The 17033-nt window shown below is 36.5% G+C and overlaps 1 protein-coding gene across 3 annotated transcripts in view; it reads right to left on the bottom strand.

Moving 5' to 3' along the window:
• DLG1 (discs, large homolog 1 (Drosophila)) overlaps positions 1 to 17033 on the bottom strand; it is a 92927-nt gene that overhangs the window by 16635 nt on the left and 59259 nt on the right. For all 3 annotated transcript variants that reach the window (XM_010146136.1, XM_010146137.1, XM_010146138.1), the window contains 3 exons: positions 12376 to 12490; positions 6232 to 6408; positions 5410 to 5479 (listed from right to left, as the gene is read on the bottom strand). In XM_010146136.1, coding sequence (XP_010144438.1) covers positions 5410 to 5479; positions 6232 to 6408; positions 12376 to 12490 — 362 coding nt within the window. The remainder of the gene's footprint in view (positions 1 to 5409; positions 5480 to 6231; positions 6409 to 12375; positions 12491 to 17033) is intronic.

The following is a 17033-nucleotide window of genomic DNA, read 5'->3' as shown; positions in this document are numbered from 1 at the left end:
TTACTTTCTCCACTGCTGCACCACCGCCTCCAAGTTGGAAATGAGGAACCATCACTGACAGTGCTGGAAGGCCGCTATCTCCTCCAGTCAGGTACACACGATTACTCAACAGTACTACCCAGTTTATTCCAAACGGGGATACTCCTGGGTTATATTTTACTTTAACAGCAAACAGATAGTTTTATTGATTTTGTAGATTGGTTTGTCATTTGGCATCTCAAGCTCATTAGCCTGTTGCAGCTCATGAAACTGTCTCCATAGTAACACCCTACTGCAATCTAGCAGGCCCTTCTACGTGTGCTTTGCTCTCCATCGAATGCCACATACTTACGGTCAATATCACTGGTTTCCTGCTCACTCTGGTCCTTGTTCTTGTAGAAGGGAAATTTTCGGGAAAAGAGGTTCTTTTTACGCTTGTCATTGAATGACTGCTGAAGAAGAGAAGGAGGGGCAAAACAAAGGATGTCTAATGTCTGTGTGAACAAAGGCCCAGACCAGCAGCTTTGTGGAAGCTGACTCCTACAACCACATTATGCAGTGCGTATTTCAGTTCAACACTATCTTCTCAGCTCATTAAAAGCAGAAATCGGGACATCAAGGGTTTACTCACACCCTCCATATTTCACGTTTACTACTGAGAGAATTGGCAGGCTGTTCACCCTACATGGCCTGGCCTCTATTTCACAAATTTAAGCTTGCTGTGAGTGTAAAAAGATGTGCAAAACTAGGTTGCTGTAAGATGGCTAAATCATAATGAACTCGAAGTCAATTAAATCACTGATATGATCTATCATAGGGGTTACAGTATTAAAAAAATAAAAGCTGAGGCTTTACACATGCTTTTGCAAACAGCTGACACCATAACAGCACACCAGAAGTATTTGTCAGTCTTACCCATCTGCAAAGGCAAAGCTGTAAATACTCTGGTGATAACTGCTAAATAACATATCATACGGTAAAGAAAAATGGAAGTTAAAAGTTGGCATTTTACCAAATGCTTTTACAATAAACCTAAGTAACAGTGAAACAGCAAAAAAGGAAAAAAACGTGCCTAGCTAAAGTATCCAGACAATAAAAAGAATCCAACCCAAACTTGTATTTGTTTCAAACTTCCACAATTGCAATTCATTGCAAGTTCACCAAAAGAAATGACTTCATTCTTATGTCAGTCTGCATCCCAATACCAAGATTAACTTTCAAAAGATATATATGAATCTGTTTACTGTGGCAATTATATTTTCAGGGGTGAATTTACGGAGAATCACCATGTGAAAAGTTGTATGTCCAAGGATTGTGTTCAGCAACTTTTGACATTTACTGCTTGTGCTGCTGAAGAATTTCTGCATCTCAGGTCGTATAAAAACGTCTAGAGCTACCTACACAGACATATCCATCCATTTGAATATAAACTATAATTGTGCTCCTTGTCTAAGTGGAGAGCACCAATGTATCTTCATTTATATACAGGTGTGTCTACAGGTATAATTAACGCAGAATTTACTACTATCTGCAATGTCTTCTGCTGAAGACGCTACGTGACTAAAGCACCTCTAATTTACTGTTTTAAGTTCATAAATAAATTGCAGTAAAATTTTTACAGCCATTATGCCTAGAACTAATAAAGCTAGCTTGAAGCCAGCTGAAACTTCATCTTTGAATGAAGACAACTCAGTGACTCATCTGACCAGTTTTACCAAGACGTGAAATTTGCTATGTTTTCATCCTTTGGTTTGCAGAAACTCTATTACAGGAAAGATGGCAAAAGTAAGAAAATGCCCAACTTGGTTTTGAGACCCTGTGCTGCAGGGCTGTTTATTTCTAATCCAAACAGAGTCCATGTACAGCAGGAAGTAATAAAACTTCCATTAAACCAATTCTATAAAGCTATTTAAAAAAAAAGACCAAGCCAAAATATTCTCCATTCGTAAATTAAATACTCTGATAGCTATTTCTAAAATTTGGAGCATGTTAACTTTCAAGTAATTCTCTGTCCTCAGACGCCGTGGGCTCATCTTCCTCAATTATATACAATGAACTTGCAGAAAAATGTATTATCTTTTCTACCAGCATTAAGTATGGAATGAAATACAGCAACAACAACCAGGGGTCACATAAGACAAAGTTTTTTTCAAACAGTGGATCACCTTCTTTGGTACAATTACAAAACTAGCATTTGGCCTTCCTAAAGAGAAGCAAAAGCTGCACCCTGCTACAGTATTAACAATCCTTCTTGGTCATCTTTGAATACAGACTTGCTTGTCAATCAGATACTGAAACATCTAGTTTCAGTAATCTAACATATCTAATGATATATTCATGTACTCATATCTAATGATATATCCATAACCACTGTTTTTTAAAAAAAATTACTCCAAATTACCAAGTGTTAGAGGCACATGGTTCCATAGGAACACAGCCGGTGACACTGAGCTCTGGAAATAGCACTACTGTGTTCTGTAGGACATCCATACAGTTTTTAATCAGCTGGCATCTGTGTTAACTTAAACTGTTACTCCACTGTAAGAACTGGTAAATTATCAACCTGTCATATGGACAAAAGAACTAGTTTCAAGCCAATCATATGCATGTAGGAACCATAGTTGGCATGGACAAGGTTTTAGCTTATGGACCTCCTGACTATCTGAAGTCAACAAGTCATTGCAATTGATTTCTCATAACCAGAAATGTTAATGTAATCTACTGAACAAGGTCAACAAAGAAACTTGCCCAGAGAAGATCTTTGCTGAATATATTGAAAAATACTGAAATGTGAATTCCAGAAAGTGTAAGTTTCATATCTATATAATTGTTCCATCCAGGCAAGTCCCTCAGTTTGGGCAAAAGAATAGGGGAAATAAATGTAACAAAGCTAAAACAGTGTAGTTTGACTGAGGTGGAGAGACTCTGCAACTTGTATAGTTAAAATGAAAGGAGTGGCTGATTTATCGCACTTCATAAAACGTAATTGGGTTCTCCATTTGATTTTTGATACTATTTCATAACAATAATTGTTTTAGGTTTCTATACAGTAAATCTTACTGAACTAATATTAAATTTTATATACTGCATGTATAATGGTCAGAGTCAGTTCCATTGCCAAAAAAGAGAAAATAAAAGTAATATACTGATTTTGCAAAAAAGATTAGCCGAATTTTAAGAGACGCCATGATTATAAAAAGCTAGAGAGAACTGCTTATTAGTTGCAAATGCATAGTAATTGTATTAAATTTTTCATAAGCCCACTGCAAATCATAAACAGGCATCATAAGCAAGAATGTATTAAAAAAGCAGCACAGAAAGTGAGATAAATCTGTGTATGAAAGGAACAAACAAGGAAAAAATTTAACCATTTCTGCTCCAGATTTTTTAAGCTTTCTTTAAAATCCATGTTTCTTTAATTTTAATGTTTGCCATCACTAGGGTTATTCTTTAAAGCTTTTATGTAGAAATTTTGAGGAATTGTTTGAAGTTGGTATTTCATCCTGTCTGTGGAGGATTATCGTATACAGACACAGGAAGGCACACAGTCCATGAAGACACATATGGTGCAGACAACTTACTGGGAAAAATACCATCATGGCAAATACAGGAAGAATATTTTGAAGGAGAAACCAAAATGTTAAAACATTTACAGCTGAAGGAAGAGATTGTGAACAGTGTAAGCATGTTTGCAAAACAAAATGTTACTAAAGAAAAAGAACTGCAGTTCTGTATCAATGGCAAGCGTAGTTGCTTTTCCACTCAGTTTTCCAAGCAAATCTTTGGTGCTGTGCTAGCACACAGTGACAGTGTACCAACTCCACTGTTGTCAAAATGCTGCTTTGAATACATCATTAACTAAGTTAACTGTTTGCAGTTTATTGGCAGACAAACTACAAAACCATGCAATTTTCTTTCAAAGGACACGGTAGCATTAGATTAAGTAATTTTTCGAAAAAGCCATTTTCTAAAAATTGAACTCAAATTATAAAAATGATCAGGTTATAAATTACCACATCAGTTGATATTTTTATCGCAATACCAGGATATGAATGCACCAAAACAGAAAAAACCTGCAAATAATCCAGTGAATCCTCAAGGCAGAACCATAATCATTCATCAGCAAATAACTAGACAGATTTACTTACTTTTAAACAAATAGTTACAAAAGAAAATATGACATTTTCTTCATTAATAATCTAAACTGAAACCTTTACCACGTAGCAGCAGAAAGTAAATACGGATTTGACAGTCCTTATGTATAAGTCCTACACTAACAGGATAGGATACTGAAGATCTAATATATGTGATTTTTGAAGTTATTAAAACGCTGTAACTGAAATAAATGACTAGAAGAATCTTCGGGATTTACAATAATGACTGACTAATGTTACAGCATTAGTGCTGTTAAAGTCACTGTTTAAGAAATAGCTTCCTTGAATTTTAAAGCATGTTTCAGATTTTTAAAAATGCCGATACATTATTACTTTAGAAGGCTCTTATATCTAAAATGCATATATCTAAGTCTTGAAATTGCTAGTAAGGTTGTGAAGCGGTTTCTCAAATTTCAAAATGACCAAAACATTGCAGAAAAGCCTCACTCTCTAAAAACGATTTGGCTCCTGTACCATTATGAAATTGCTATGATTTCGGCTACAAGCATTCCTATCACTGAAGTAGCTACACTGCTTTCTCACCACTCATTCCCATTACATGTATTGTGAGTGGGATTGCGTATCATGCAGTGAACTGCACCAAGGGACCAACTAAAATTCACAAATACGTTTCAGTATTTGCTCCAGTAGAGAGTGGCAGTGAGAAAAAGCAGCTGTGAGATGGAGACTGATTCTGGTCAGCAATGGCACTAGCCTTGAATTTTAATTGGCCTATACCCTCACATGAAATTCTTCACAGCTCCTACATCCATAACTGTAATAAAGAAATTCCTTTATGCTCTCTGCATAACTATATATATTGTGAAATCTCATTTCATCATCCTTGCTCAGCTTTACTTGTCTTCCAGAGGCATTAGAAAAAACGTAAAGAAATATTTTACTTTTTCTGAAAATCAGCAGTAAGCCTCTTCCCAAAAGCAGGGAGTCCAGGAGTATAATCCAAACTAAAGGACTGAACTGCTTTATGAACAGCACTTGCAGAGCTGTTAGAAATGCCACTATGCAGTACCCGATTAGTACCTACAACTCCTATTACATTACAGTATTAATGATAATACTTATTTCTAAGCTAATTATTTAAACAATTTGCAGTGTTTTGGCACTTAAAGATTGCTTTGGTGCTCAGAATTATTTTATTTCTATTTGACAGAATTTAGTCTTTTCAGTGAAATCTGAAACTGAGTCTGCATACACAAACCATTGAAAAATGTTACCATTCACGATGCCAGGTGTAACTAGCACTTCATTAACTCACCCCTTTATCTCCTCTTGTTTTGGAATTGAATTTCACTGTCTTCAAACGGGCTCGTTCTTTTTTCTCAACCCTACCACAAAAACATATATAAAAACGGTAAACGGCAACATTCCAGCACTTCAAGTTACTACCTGTTACAACATAAGCACAGAGGTGTACCTTTTGTACCATAGGTTTTTATTGCTGGTGACACCTTCAGAAAACAGAAGCCTGCTAATGGCAAACTGTATTGGCAAAGTAGGGTATTATTTCTCAAGTGATGGGCTGTGCAGGTAGTGGAGTATTTTATAATTATACAGGTTCAATAAGTCCAGAGGGTGCAAAGAGAAAACACGACACAGAAAGTAAAGCGAACAGCCTCAATTATGAATCAACAGGAGACACTAAGAGTCAGAGCACCTCATCTCTTATTTGGGTCTCCGTTTACTTTGGCCACCAAGAAGGATTTGCCAGTTTTCCAGGTTTTGGGTAGAAAGAATTCATGATAGTATCATGATTCAAATAAAATTCACTTTGCACCCTTGCATATATAAACGCTATGCCTACAATGTTATTAAACCCATAACTTGCTTACAGTGCAAACAGAAAAGCACTTGGACCAACTTCATCAACTTCAGCACACAAGTCCTAAGGCTAAATAGGATTTTATCAAATTTCTCACCGAGTAAGTCAGAATTGCACTACAGATTACTTTAAAAAACCCAACCCAACAACAAATGGCTGATGTGGTACAGAATTAACAGCAAAGCGTATCCATTATACGCATTAATCGTATCAGACATTTAACAGCAGACATCTCAAAGTCAATAAAATGTGACATACCTGCGTTTGCTTGGGATAACTCCAATTTCATCACTTTCTCCATCTGGAGTTACCTGCCGTGCTTGCCACCATTCATCATCAGAAGCATTAATGACATGGAGAATATCACCAAATTTGAAGTTCAGTCCTTGACTTGGAAGGCCACTATCTTTAGTCTTGTCATAATCAAAAAGAGCTCTACATTGAAAAGAAAAACATCAAACATTGAAAAAGCAAGAAAAAAACCAGGGCAGCATGAATAGTACAAAATATAAAGCAAGCTGCCTGCATTGTTTGTAAATGATGACATCGTTCTGACAGTCCCTTAAACCAAGAGCACTGTCTGCCCTCTTTCTCTCTCACACACATAATATGTAGCAAAGTATCCACACACGCTTCTAAGTCGTAATGACTAAGAATGAACTTTATCCAGAGGAAAACTCTAGTGCTTTATGACAGGTCCACAGAAGATGCCACCTGCAATTCAGTAAGTACTTTGCAGAGAGCAAGTACATGTCAGCCTAGCATAGAAAAGGCAAGCATTTGCAGCACACAGCACTGTCAGAAGGCCTGTAACGTACATTGTTTTGTATCAAGTTATAAACTGGAATTATTCTCGTAAATAAAAACTGTCTGTCTTAAACAAACAACTTAGAAATATGATCTGAACACAATTTTGCTGCTGTAGTACCCAAAGGCAATGAGCCACGTGCATTCTTTTGGAAAATTCCCAAACATTCCAAGAGAATGTTACCCTTTTTTTGAAGGTAAGCGTGTTTTCAAATAACAGGCACTAGCAACACCCAAACACCAGCTGTGCAGATACAGCTTTAGTAACACTCCCTTTACCATCAAGGTAGGGTTACACAAGCCCCCCTCTGATCCATACCCACACTCATGCCTACTTTGTACCGACTCCCTTCCCCCTTCTTGCTTACAAAGGCACAAAAGGCACATGGTGCACCATGGTGCAGAACTGATCTGGGTTAAAACCCATTTCTTTTCTCCCTGTTGGATCACTTCATAGCTGGATTGGTTTCCTGAGTTGCTGCAGAGACCTGCAGAATGTTTCTCCCAGCACAACTGAGAGTTTAGTGAGGATGTAGAAATGAATGATGACAGAAGCCTCTTACCAAACTGTAAAAGATACTCCTAAGATCATGCCTTATATGACTCTTACTTTACATTTGAAAATGGTGTGTGAACCTCACCCGTGTAAAGCGAGAGGTGCCTCTATGACACAGGCCAAAAAATCCTCTACTTTCACCTGCAAGCTTTCATTTTTGCCAGGGATGCACTTTCTAAATGATACCCTATCTAAGCTTAGAGACTTGGCATCAACTCCATCACAAAGCGGCTTCAAGTAGATGATGATGTGGTAATTCAAAATGGTGTCCTTGTTCAAATTCGGTTCATATCTTCATCCCTAACGCTAGTCTTACATACCTTTTCTGAGACATTAAAAATCCAGAAGAAATTTTTAAATTACCTGTAAGTCATAACTGTTTGCTCTGAAATGTATTTTAGCTTTGAGAATTTTGCTTTTCTAAAGTACTGAGTGTATTCTTTAAGTTTGAACTGTATTTGTTTATAAACAATAACAAATCACTTACAGGAAAAAAAATCAAATATTTTGTCACACCAGTTCACCTTTAGCATAAGGTCTACTGCAAAATCAGTACTTCGAAATACCATGCCTTTCTGGGCCATAAAAGCATCAAAAACATTTCATAAAGGGCTAAAGGCTTTAATAAATATTTTCTAAAATGCCTAGAACAAGACAGAAATTTTAAAAATACTTTAAAATATGTACTTTGATGATACATGAAACCCTACAGCTAAATCCTAAGTTTTAGTTTGAACATAAACTTTTATGAGCAGTGAGCTGGGCCTAACAGCATTAACACGTGTGTTGACTGCATGAGCAAAAAACATACATGAATTAAATGCAGATAAAAACATGTTATTATTAACATATGCTCTTCAAACCTGGTCAGTGGTTACAAAGAATTGGTTTTGCACAATTAAAGGTAGTTTCATCAAATACTCATCCTCTGGTGAGGTCACTTAAAGAAAAATTATTTTATTGGGGGAAGAAGTTGAAGCTTATAAAGACAGTTTTGCGATAAAATGAATTAGGGTGTCATATAGTAGTTACAAAACTACACAGCTAAAATTTACAGGAACACCAGAAACTGGACATGATCAAACAAATGAGCCAGAAATCACACAGAATTACCAAAACTCTTTTACCTCCAGCTGACTAACGAATTTTCCTGTAGGCGTGGCAAGTCATCACACAATAAATCATTTCACAGCCAAGGTGACATTTATCCACAGACCAGTATATAAAAAATACCTATTTTATTAACTCCCTGTATGGAGACTTACTACGGATTCACAGTGCCACGTATTTATTTATTTTTCACATGTATTTAGTGCAAGTTATAAACACAAATTTACTCTAAAATAAATTTGGTATTTTTGATCAATTACTGGTTTGAACCCTGTCCCATGATATTTACTTTAAAGTGCTTTTTAAATTTAAATGAGAAGTCCTAAAAATTATTTTCAGAGAAAGCACCAAGTCCTCCTTTTTATTTCACTTTGTATTATCAGCAACTAAACTGCAATTAAAAACGGTAACTCGATGCCTTCATTTACCAGTCTACAAAAACTGAAGTTCCATGTTTCATGAGTGTTTATCTTTAAAGCCCAAGATGTAATGGCTGTGTTAACAGTGCCAAATTTTCCAGAATGTCTTTTTAGCTGGCCATGCTCATGTCTTCCAGTATCACAGGTTGTCGATCAAGTTTGACTGAAGCTTTTCTTCTTTTAGGGTATTCTTGCTGAACAAAGCAATCACGAATTCCTGCAGCAAAAGTATCTCCATATCTTGTTTCATGAAACAGCAATTAACCTTACCCCTCCAGAATGAACGAAGGTCAGCTTAGAAAGGAGGTTCTCTTTTTACCTCTGAGCTTTAGGGAAAGCTGTTTGAAACTAGATGTTTGAACTAGCAGAATAACATAAGGATGCCAAATAAACTCCTCCTCCAGGCAAGTACACTTTCCAGGTCTTGTCCTAATGCCAGATCTTAAATTTTCCAATGGATTTAGTTAAAATTTCCTAACGATTTCAGAGCTGTCAAGTGTTTTCCACTTGGAGATGTAACCATTTTAAGCAGAAATCAGCTTGTTAGAATCAGTTGTTTGAATTTGAAAAATATCATGCTGGTCAGAAAAATGCACAGAGCTGAAAGTAATTTTCAGTTGTGAATTCCTCTAACATCGCACAGACTGAGATTGGGCAGACAAGATGAGATAAAATATGGAACTAATTTACCCTCTGTCAGCATATTATCACAGAAACTTGATACCATGAAGGTATCTCACCGTTTCACACATGCTTTTTTAATCTCCAGATGAAGTAGGAGAGTTCATAGATATAGTTCAGATGCATCACCAGAAACATTGTATGAGAGAATCTCTCTCATCCTCTTGGAATAAAGATCAAAAGAAAGAGAAAGCAAAAATAAGAGAAAGCCATTAAACTAGAACATCTTCATTCATTGGGAGAGAGAGACGGTGGAATATGCAAATGAGGAGTTATCTGCTGCTGAATTGCTGTATTTGTGTGCCCTCCAAGGACTGTTATATTGCTATTCATCACATAGTCGTATACATACAATTAAGAAAAAATTCTGCCATTTTACTTCAAATTGTAGTTTCAGGCGAACGCTATTGTGTTTTCCTTAATATTACATAACACCTCCCAAATGGTCTTTGCAGGCAGACTATTCAAAAAGACATGAAGTTTTAGTTACAGGGACACAATGAAGTAACTGATTTATCATTTACTATTTTGTTATTGTGATTTTGAGAAATCACTGGAGATTATTATTTTTATGTTGATTTTATAGGTTTTCTACAATTGTGGTTGTATGCCTATAAACATTTTACTGTTGGATTTACCACTTGATTCAGTATTATGTTATGTAACTGGAATCCTTTAAGGCACATCCAAAACCAAATATTACAGAAAAAGAATTGGCTTTGAATTGGTACAATCAGAAGTACAGAATGATCATACCGGAGTGACTTACAACAGGGAATAAGCTGGGTAACTAACGTGTTCTGTCGGTACCTAGCAGTATGTGAAAAGATCCACAAAACTTATGTCAGTGAGGTCCAAATTACATCAGAAACCAGACAGAACAGATGTGAATTCATCCTGTATATACCAAGTTGCTTACCAGTCTTTGGCATCTTTAGGTGTGATGACAAGAGTAGGTCCCAAAAGCCCTAACAGCACTCTGTTAAGAGATGTGGGTGGAAAAGTATTTTTTCTGAAGAATTTTTGTGTTTCAAATTTTTATTCTGACTGCAAATCTGATTACCAAGTCTCAAAAACCTTTCTTTGAATCACCAGGCTCCACAAGGCTTCTGCCAACAACCTGGCAAAGGCTGCATTTTCCACAGCAGCTGGCAAAGTCAAAAGCTCAATCTCAATCATTTACAGATAACAACTTCCATTGGTGGAATAAACACAAAATGCTTGTCAGTGGCTTAAAATACCAGACCAATATGTGAACGTGAAAGTAAACAGTTTAGAACTTAATCATGCTATAGCTAACCAGACAAAATAAAAGCAGTTATAAGTGTTTAGGCTTAATTATATGATAAGGGCTAAAGCAATAGATCTCGAGATTTGGAAAGGAAGATCTCACCACAATATCCGTATGTACACCTACCTATGGAAATTCTAAGACATGGATCACTATGATATCAAGCACTTAGCTTTACTATTTAAGGCATTTATCCTTAGAGATTTAAATTTTGACCCCCCAAAATATTTAAGGCAAGGTAAAAAAAAAAATAAACCAAAACCAAACCAAAAAACAACCAAAAAACCAAGATCAGCTCTGCAACAACAGAATCCAGATACAGCTACTAAGATAACATAAGGGCTACATGTTATAGTCAATCTAAACAGAAGCCCTGTACGAGTAATTTGCTGCATTTATACCAGAGCTTTCAGAAATAGGTTGCAAAAGACTGAGACTTTTCTGAGCAAATAAGCAATCACTCAGGTAACTGTCTTGTGTGAGACTTGCTTCCTTCCCCACAGCACAGATACTGTTTGTTCATGGTGCTGTATTTGCTTTGGATGGGAAAAGTCAATAGCACCAGGTAAGCCAGCGAGGTCCTAGGACATTTTAAATCAAGTTTAACCCGAGCACCAGCACTACCAAAGTCTTATCTACTCCATAACATGTTCTGGCCCTTGCCAAGAGGCTACTGTGGCCCTTATTATTCAAACCAGAGATGAGCTGGTTTATTTTTAAAAATACAATCCTCTCACCCACATTCCAGACTTGAAACATCATGCTTTATTGGTATATGGTAAGTGATGAAGGAGTTAGTTGGCACATTAATGAGCTGCACCTTGTCACAATTTCGTGGTAAAAGCACCTGTTTTCTTAACTGCTTCATGCTCTTCAATATATTTCTACATCCTTCACACTTTTATATATATAGATATATATATATCTATAGCTTCTATACTAACAAATTAATGAAGAATATTCAGTTCATTTGCTTTGATGCATTTACTCTCTCGGTTACCATAGAAACTATTCTATAACAAAATGCTGTTGGATATAGGAATAAGATTTCTTAATACAAGCTGAGAATAGAACTAAGGAAAGCTGAAGGAAATAAGCGTTAACAGATGTCCATCATAAGGACAGGAAGATTGTAAGTTGGAACTCAAGACCTGAACAAGGGAGGATACAAAGACTACTGTCACAAAACCACAAACTGAATTAAGCATGCTAAGACTTCACATACGCTAACTTAAAGAATAAATGTATGTTCTTGGTGAAAGATCAGCATATCTCTCTGACAGGCCAGACAAAAAGCAAGTAATAGCACCCCCTTCAAAGTTCATACAGGGTTCTCTGTGCTATTACTTCTTTTTCAGTTATATTACATTAATTGATCTAAATTAAGCTTTATTTTAAATATAATTTGTATACAAATACCAGTTTAAGTTCAATAATGAATAAAAAATTGTATAAAAATGCAAATACGGAAAACCAGAAAACCGCACTGCAGAAAAGCACCAAACCACACTAGTAATACTGTAGAAAAAGATAACTACCTGACATATAGGGATCTCTTCTGGCTGGTTCGCAAAGATCCTGATCCTGAACTAATGCTACTGTTCATCATCTGTTCCCGTAAATCATGTATTTTAGCTTCAAAACGACTGTATTCTGTAAAAAAGGAGACATTGCAATTAACCTCACCTGCATTTCAGCAGTCACTCAGAAAAACGCTGAAAATCTCAGAGAATAAGCATGTTATAGATTTTCCGATACAAGAAAAAAACCCAAACATTAAGCACCATGATTTTTGTAATTAAAAGCTATGATAAAATTTTACATCAATATTAACTGAAATAAAATTTGAAATAACTGTGAATAAAACAAATAAACAAGCAAATTATACTTTAAGAATTCATGGCTTTAAAATAGTTACTGTTAATTATAGATTAAGATAAACATTACTAATAATTTTTATAACTATAAAAACACATACTGTAAATTTTAACACGTGACAGAACTTCAGGACATATAAATGTATGCATTTCACATGTAATTAAGAACTATGTATTTTAAATTTTAAATGTTAAGAAATGGGAATGAAAAGTGTCTGTACTTTAGAATCACTGTACTTGAATTAGATAAATAATTTAGCACTACAAGGTAGGAAAAACACAAAACATCTCCTGAATAAGACAATGCTCCCATGCGAGCTGAGAAAAGGAAGAAAGTCCAGAATTCTGGCATGAATCTCGATCCACTTGTACATGGTATTAGAGATTCAAACTCCCTCTATAGAATTATGGACAATGTTAATCCTGGAAAAACGGATTGTGTTCTTAAGCAGCACTGCGTACTAATAAAACTAAGCTAAACGCATTTGATTTTAGCTACAAAGGCAGACAGTTAAATAGTAATAGCTTCTTCAGGACAAACGGTTCCTGAAGTGAGGTACTTACATGCTGCCAGCTTAAAATATGAACTCAAAACAAGTCTGATTTTCCTTCAGTTGAATAGTCTGGACTTCAGAATCAACAAATTCACTTGTAAAACCTTCGTAGTTAAAGGAAATGTCCTGCAGCCACCACCTTCCCCCAGGAGACCATGTGATGTCAGATTATAACAAGTCAGCACTGGGAGAGCCGGGGTGTGTGCAGCGAGCAGCTGCCCAACTGGGTAATGTGTTGCTCTCCCTGTAGCTGCACCCTTACTCCCTGCAGGCATCAAATTCACTCAGGAAGTGCAAGACTGAAAAAGAGGGCTCTAGAATGCAAAAATCTTGAGAAAAAAATCTCTAAACTAAGGTTCCTGCAGCGGTCATCTAAAATACTATGAATGATTTATCACATTACGTTCTGCAGCAGTTTCTCCCCACACACTTATCAGACAGTGAGCACCAAGGCTTACAGACTGACTAGAGGAGAAGAAAAAAATATTAAGTTACAGAAGAACATTCTGTGAGGCAGATTCTGGTATACCACTTCATTCACTGAGGTTACTATAAATCTGATGCTCTATAATTAACCCTATCCAGATGATGACAATATGAAGTCTCTTAAATAACCCTGACCTTTGCTCTTTAAAGCCAAGAGCTAGTAGTTTTTAAGATAACAGTTAGTTTTTAAAATGGCATCAAGTACCTTCTTACATTAAAGTCCAGATCAAATACATTATCAGCACTAAATCAGACTGATGAGGTTGTCTGACAGGAGAAAACAGTATTTCCACCACTACCAATTTGATCACTTATAGCAAAAGAATTTGAGATGCCAGGAGGGTAACCTAAAAGGGATTCAAGAAAATGACTTTTTTTTTTTTTAGAAAGCAAAACCCCTTTAGGGAAGGGCCCAGATGCAGAGGGAGAATGGTCTACTGCTGTGCTACTGCTGCACTGCACCGCCTTGGGTAAGTCAGCCCATTTTACTCATTTATACCTGAGAAATTACCTTCTAAGCCTCTCACTTGTTTCTTGGGTGTTTTGGAAGATTAAAGCTCTCAACTTCTAACATACTACAAGACTGGTAGCTGAGATTTCTGACATTTATGCTCCTCCCTGTGAGAAAAGAAATTAAGCATGGAAAACACCAGATAATCCAAGCATTCTCTTGTACTACAGCCTGTTCACTATTGAAAATACTTGCAGTTCTTTCAAATAGCTACTAATAAAAGAGTGGAAAGGTCTGTTAAGAAAGTATCATGTGTCATCTGTTGGAAGAATCAGATTTCCTCCTATGTAGTACATAAAATTTTTAACAGGAGAGGCTATTCCTTACTATCATTAATTCTACTTTATCCTTCAGGTTGCTCATCTTGCAGTTTCCTGGAGTAATTTAAAATTTCTCATCAGAACTCCTGGGAAGTAAGTGCTGAATGAGTGACAGGGACATCTGTAGGAGTAAGAAAGAGAATAATTTCTACATAGAGGCTCTTGCCATACCAGTAAAGCCAAAAAAGGAAACTAACAGGCTGGGACTTAGAAGGATCCATGTTAAAAAAGATGGGGTGCCAAGAGATGTCATATTTAGGAAAAGCTTTAAAACTTTGCAGATGGAAGCTGGTGAGCTCCTTTGATATAGAACAAGCTAAAAATTTGAGTAACATTACTCTTACAGAAGATTTTGGGAGGAACAGGATGGACAGAAATCTCAATATCATTGGGTTTGTTGCTGAGAACTAGACAGAAAGCTTGATATTAAATACAGTGGTACCGAGACTAATGCTGGAGAGAGAAAACAACAGCAGGACTCTTGATAGCATCAGAAAAGCAGGATCAGTTTGGTACCCAGAGGATCAGCACCCATCCCCTCTTGGCTAATTAGGCTTGGTTCAACTTCAGCATCATAAAGCAAAGTGTGAGATGTGAGCCCTGCTAATCTGTCTATGAGAGGCTGTATTTCTATTTCCGTGATTAAAAAGAGCTAGATTTCAACTGTCTTTAGCACCTTGAATCTCTTATTAAGCTGAAGAACACTGATGCCATCTGGTAGTTTATGAAATGTAGAAAATTAGTTGCAGGATAGCAGTCACTGTCCACAGCTGCTCCATCTTCTATGCTCCACAAGAAGGGAACATCAACAGCCAATGGCTGGTAGCAAGACTGGAGACTCATACCTGAGATGCATGTGTACCAAATGTGATCCATACAAAATGCTATTTTATTTGCTTACAAAAGCACTGGAAAACTACCTACACACTTCTACGTTTTTAATAAATCCCTGCAGCAATACATCACTACTTATCAAATGAAACAAAACAAAAACTCTAACAAATTACAGAGAAGAAGCATCAAATTTACACTAATGAAAGACTTCACATAATGGATGTACCAGACATAGATAACTTTGTAAGAAACCCCTTAGCTAAAATAACATAAAAGCAGAAGTACTGGATAAAACAAAACCGATGATCTTAGCCTGACTCTTGTCTCCCTCTGATGAGAAAGCGAGTATTTAGGGATGAGAACTAGGCAAGCACACAGAGTGATACCTTCCCTTCAAGCAGTCTCCCATCCACCAGTATTTTCAATCTTTACAGAATTTCAATTTGTTTAAATTACCTATTTGATTCAGCTTATCATCACTAGATTCTCTCAAATGCTCTTTTCGTTACAGTTCCATTCTTAGGAGGCATGCATAATATTACACATCTAGTCTGTAACAATATTGACCATCTTTTTCCTGTAAATCATAGTGAACAGCACGATAAACTACTACATGGCTAAGTGTGACAAAGCCATACAATGCACATTTAAATATAAAACTTCTTTTAAAAGTTTTATTTTGACACTTCAACATTCCAGAAATTTGGAGCTGGAACAGGCACAGTGAACAGGATAAAAAGGACACACTGCTTTCCTGGTTAAGAGGCAACAAAGAGCTTGGCCAAGAAGGAATATGATTAATCTCTGGTTTAATGTGATCAGGGTAACCAAACAGAAGGACATAAGCTATTTAGATGAAAAAGCAAAACTGAGTTTTACCCAAATGGACGTAGGAACTCCCATCTATAAAGTTTCCAATTTCCACAGCCATCAAAACAATGAAATTCTCAAATACTGTTTTAATAAGAGGCACAAGTCAAACAAGAAAAAACTGCCTCCCTCCCCCAAAATAAAACTAAAAACCAAAACAAAATAAAACTACACAATCCAAACTCTCAATCCTTTCAGGTAAGAATTTGACCAGGATCTGAAACCTGATGCATATACAACATCAGTGAATGGGAGTTAACTCAGGATCTCTTCTAATGTTCTGAATTTTAGGAAAGCTGCTGATGCAATACTCCAGAAAAAAAAAGGGGGGGTAATAGGCAGCAAGGCTAACACAAAATGCAATAAGAACATAAGAATAATGGCATCTCTTCTTGGCCAGAATTTTCTCAAAGTCTCAAGTAAGTTTAGAAGCAGTAGGGAATAGTACCAGCTGTCATAACACAGAGCCTGAGGAAACACATGCATCTGCTGCTTCAATTCATGGCATTTATTGAATAGGAACCCTACGATCAGAAAAGAAGAAAACAAACCCAAAGCCTACTCAGGTTTACACATAATCAGCTAAGAACACTGGATGTATACATCTGGGCTCAAGTTTAAACTTTAAAATTATGCTGGATAAGCAGATGGTGCAAAACTAGAATAAATCTGCTTTACTTCATGTCTGCATATATTGCACAGCAACAGACAAAAAAAGGGGGGGGGGGGGGGGGGGGGGGCGTG

This window comes from Buceros rhinoceros, unplaced genomic scaffold (genome assembly GCF_000710305.1).
Source record: "Buceros rhinoceros silvestris isolate BGI_N320 unplaced genomic scaffold, ASM71030v1 scaffold9622, whole genome shotgun sequence".
NCBI classification, from domain to species: domain Eukaryota; kingdom Metazoa; phylum Chordata; class Aves; order Bucerotiformes; family Bucerotidae; genus Buceros; species Buceros rhinoceros.
This window is presented reverse-complemented; position numbering and strand designations above follow the sequence as displayed.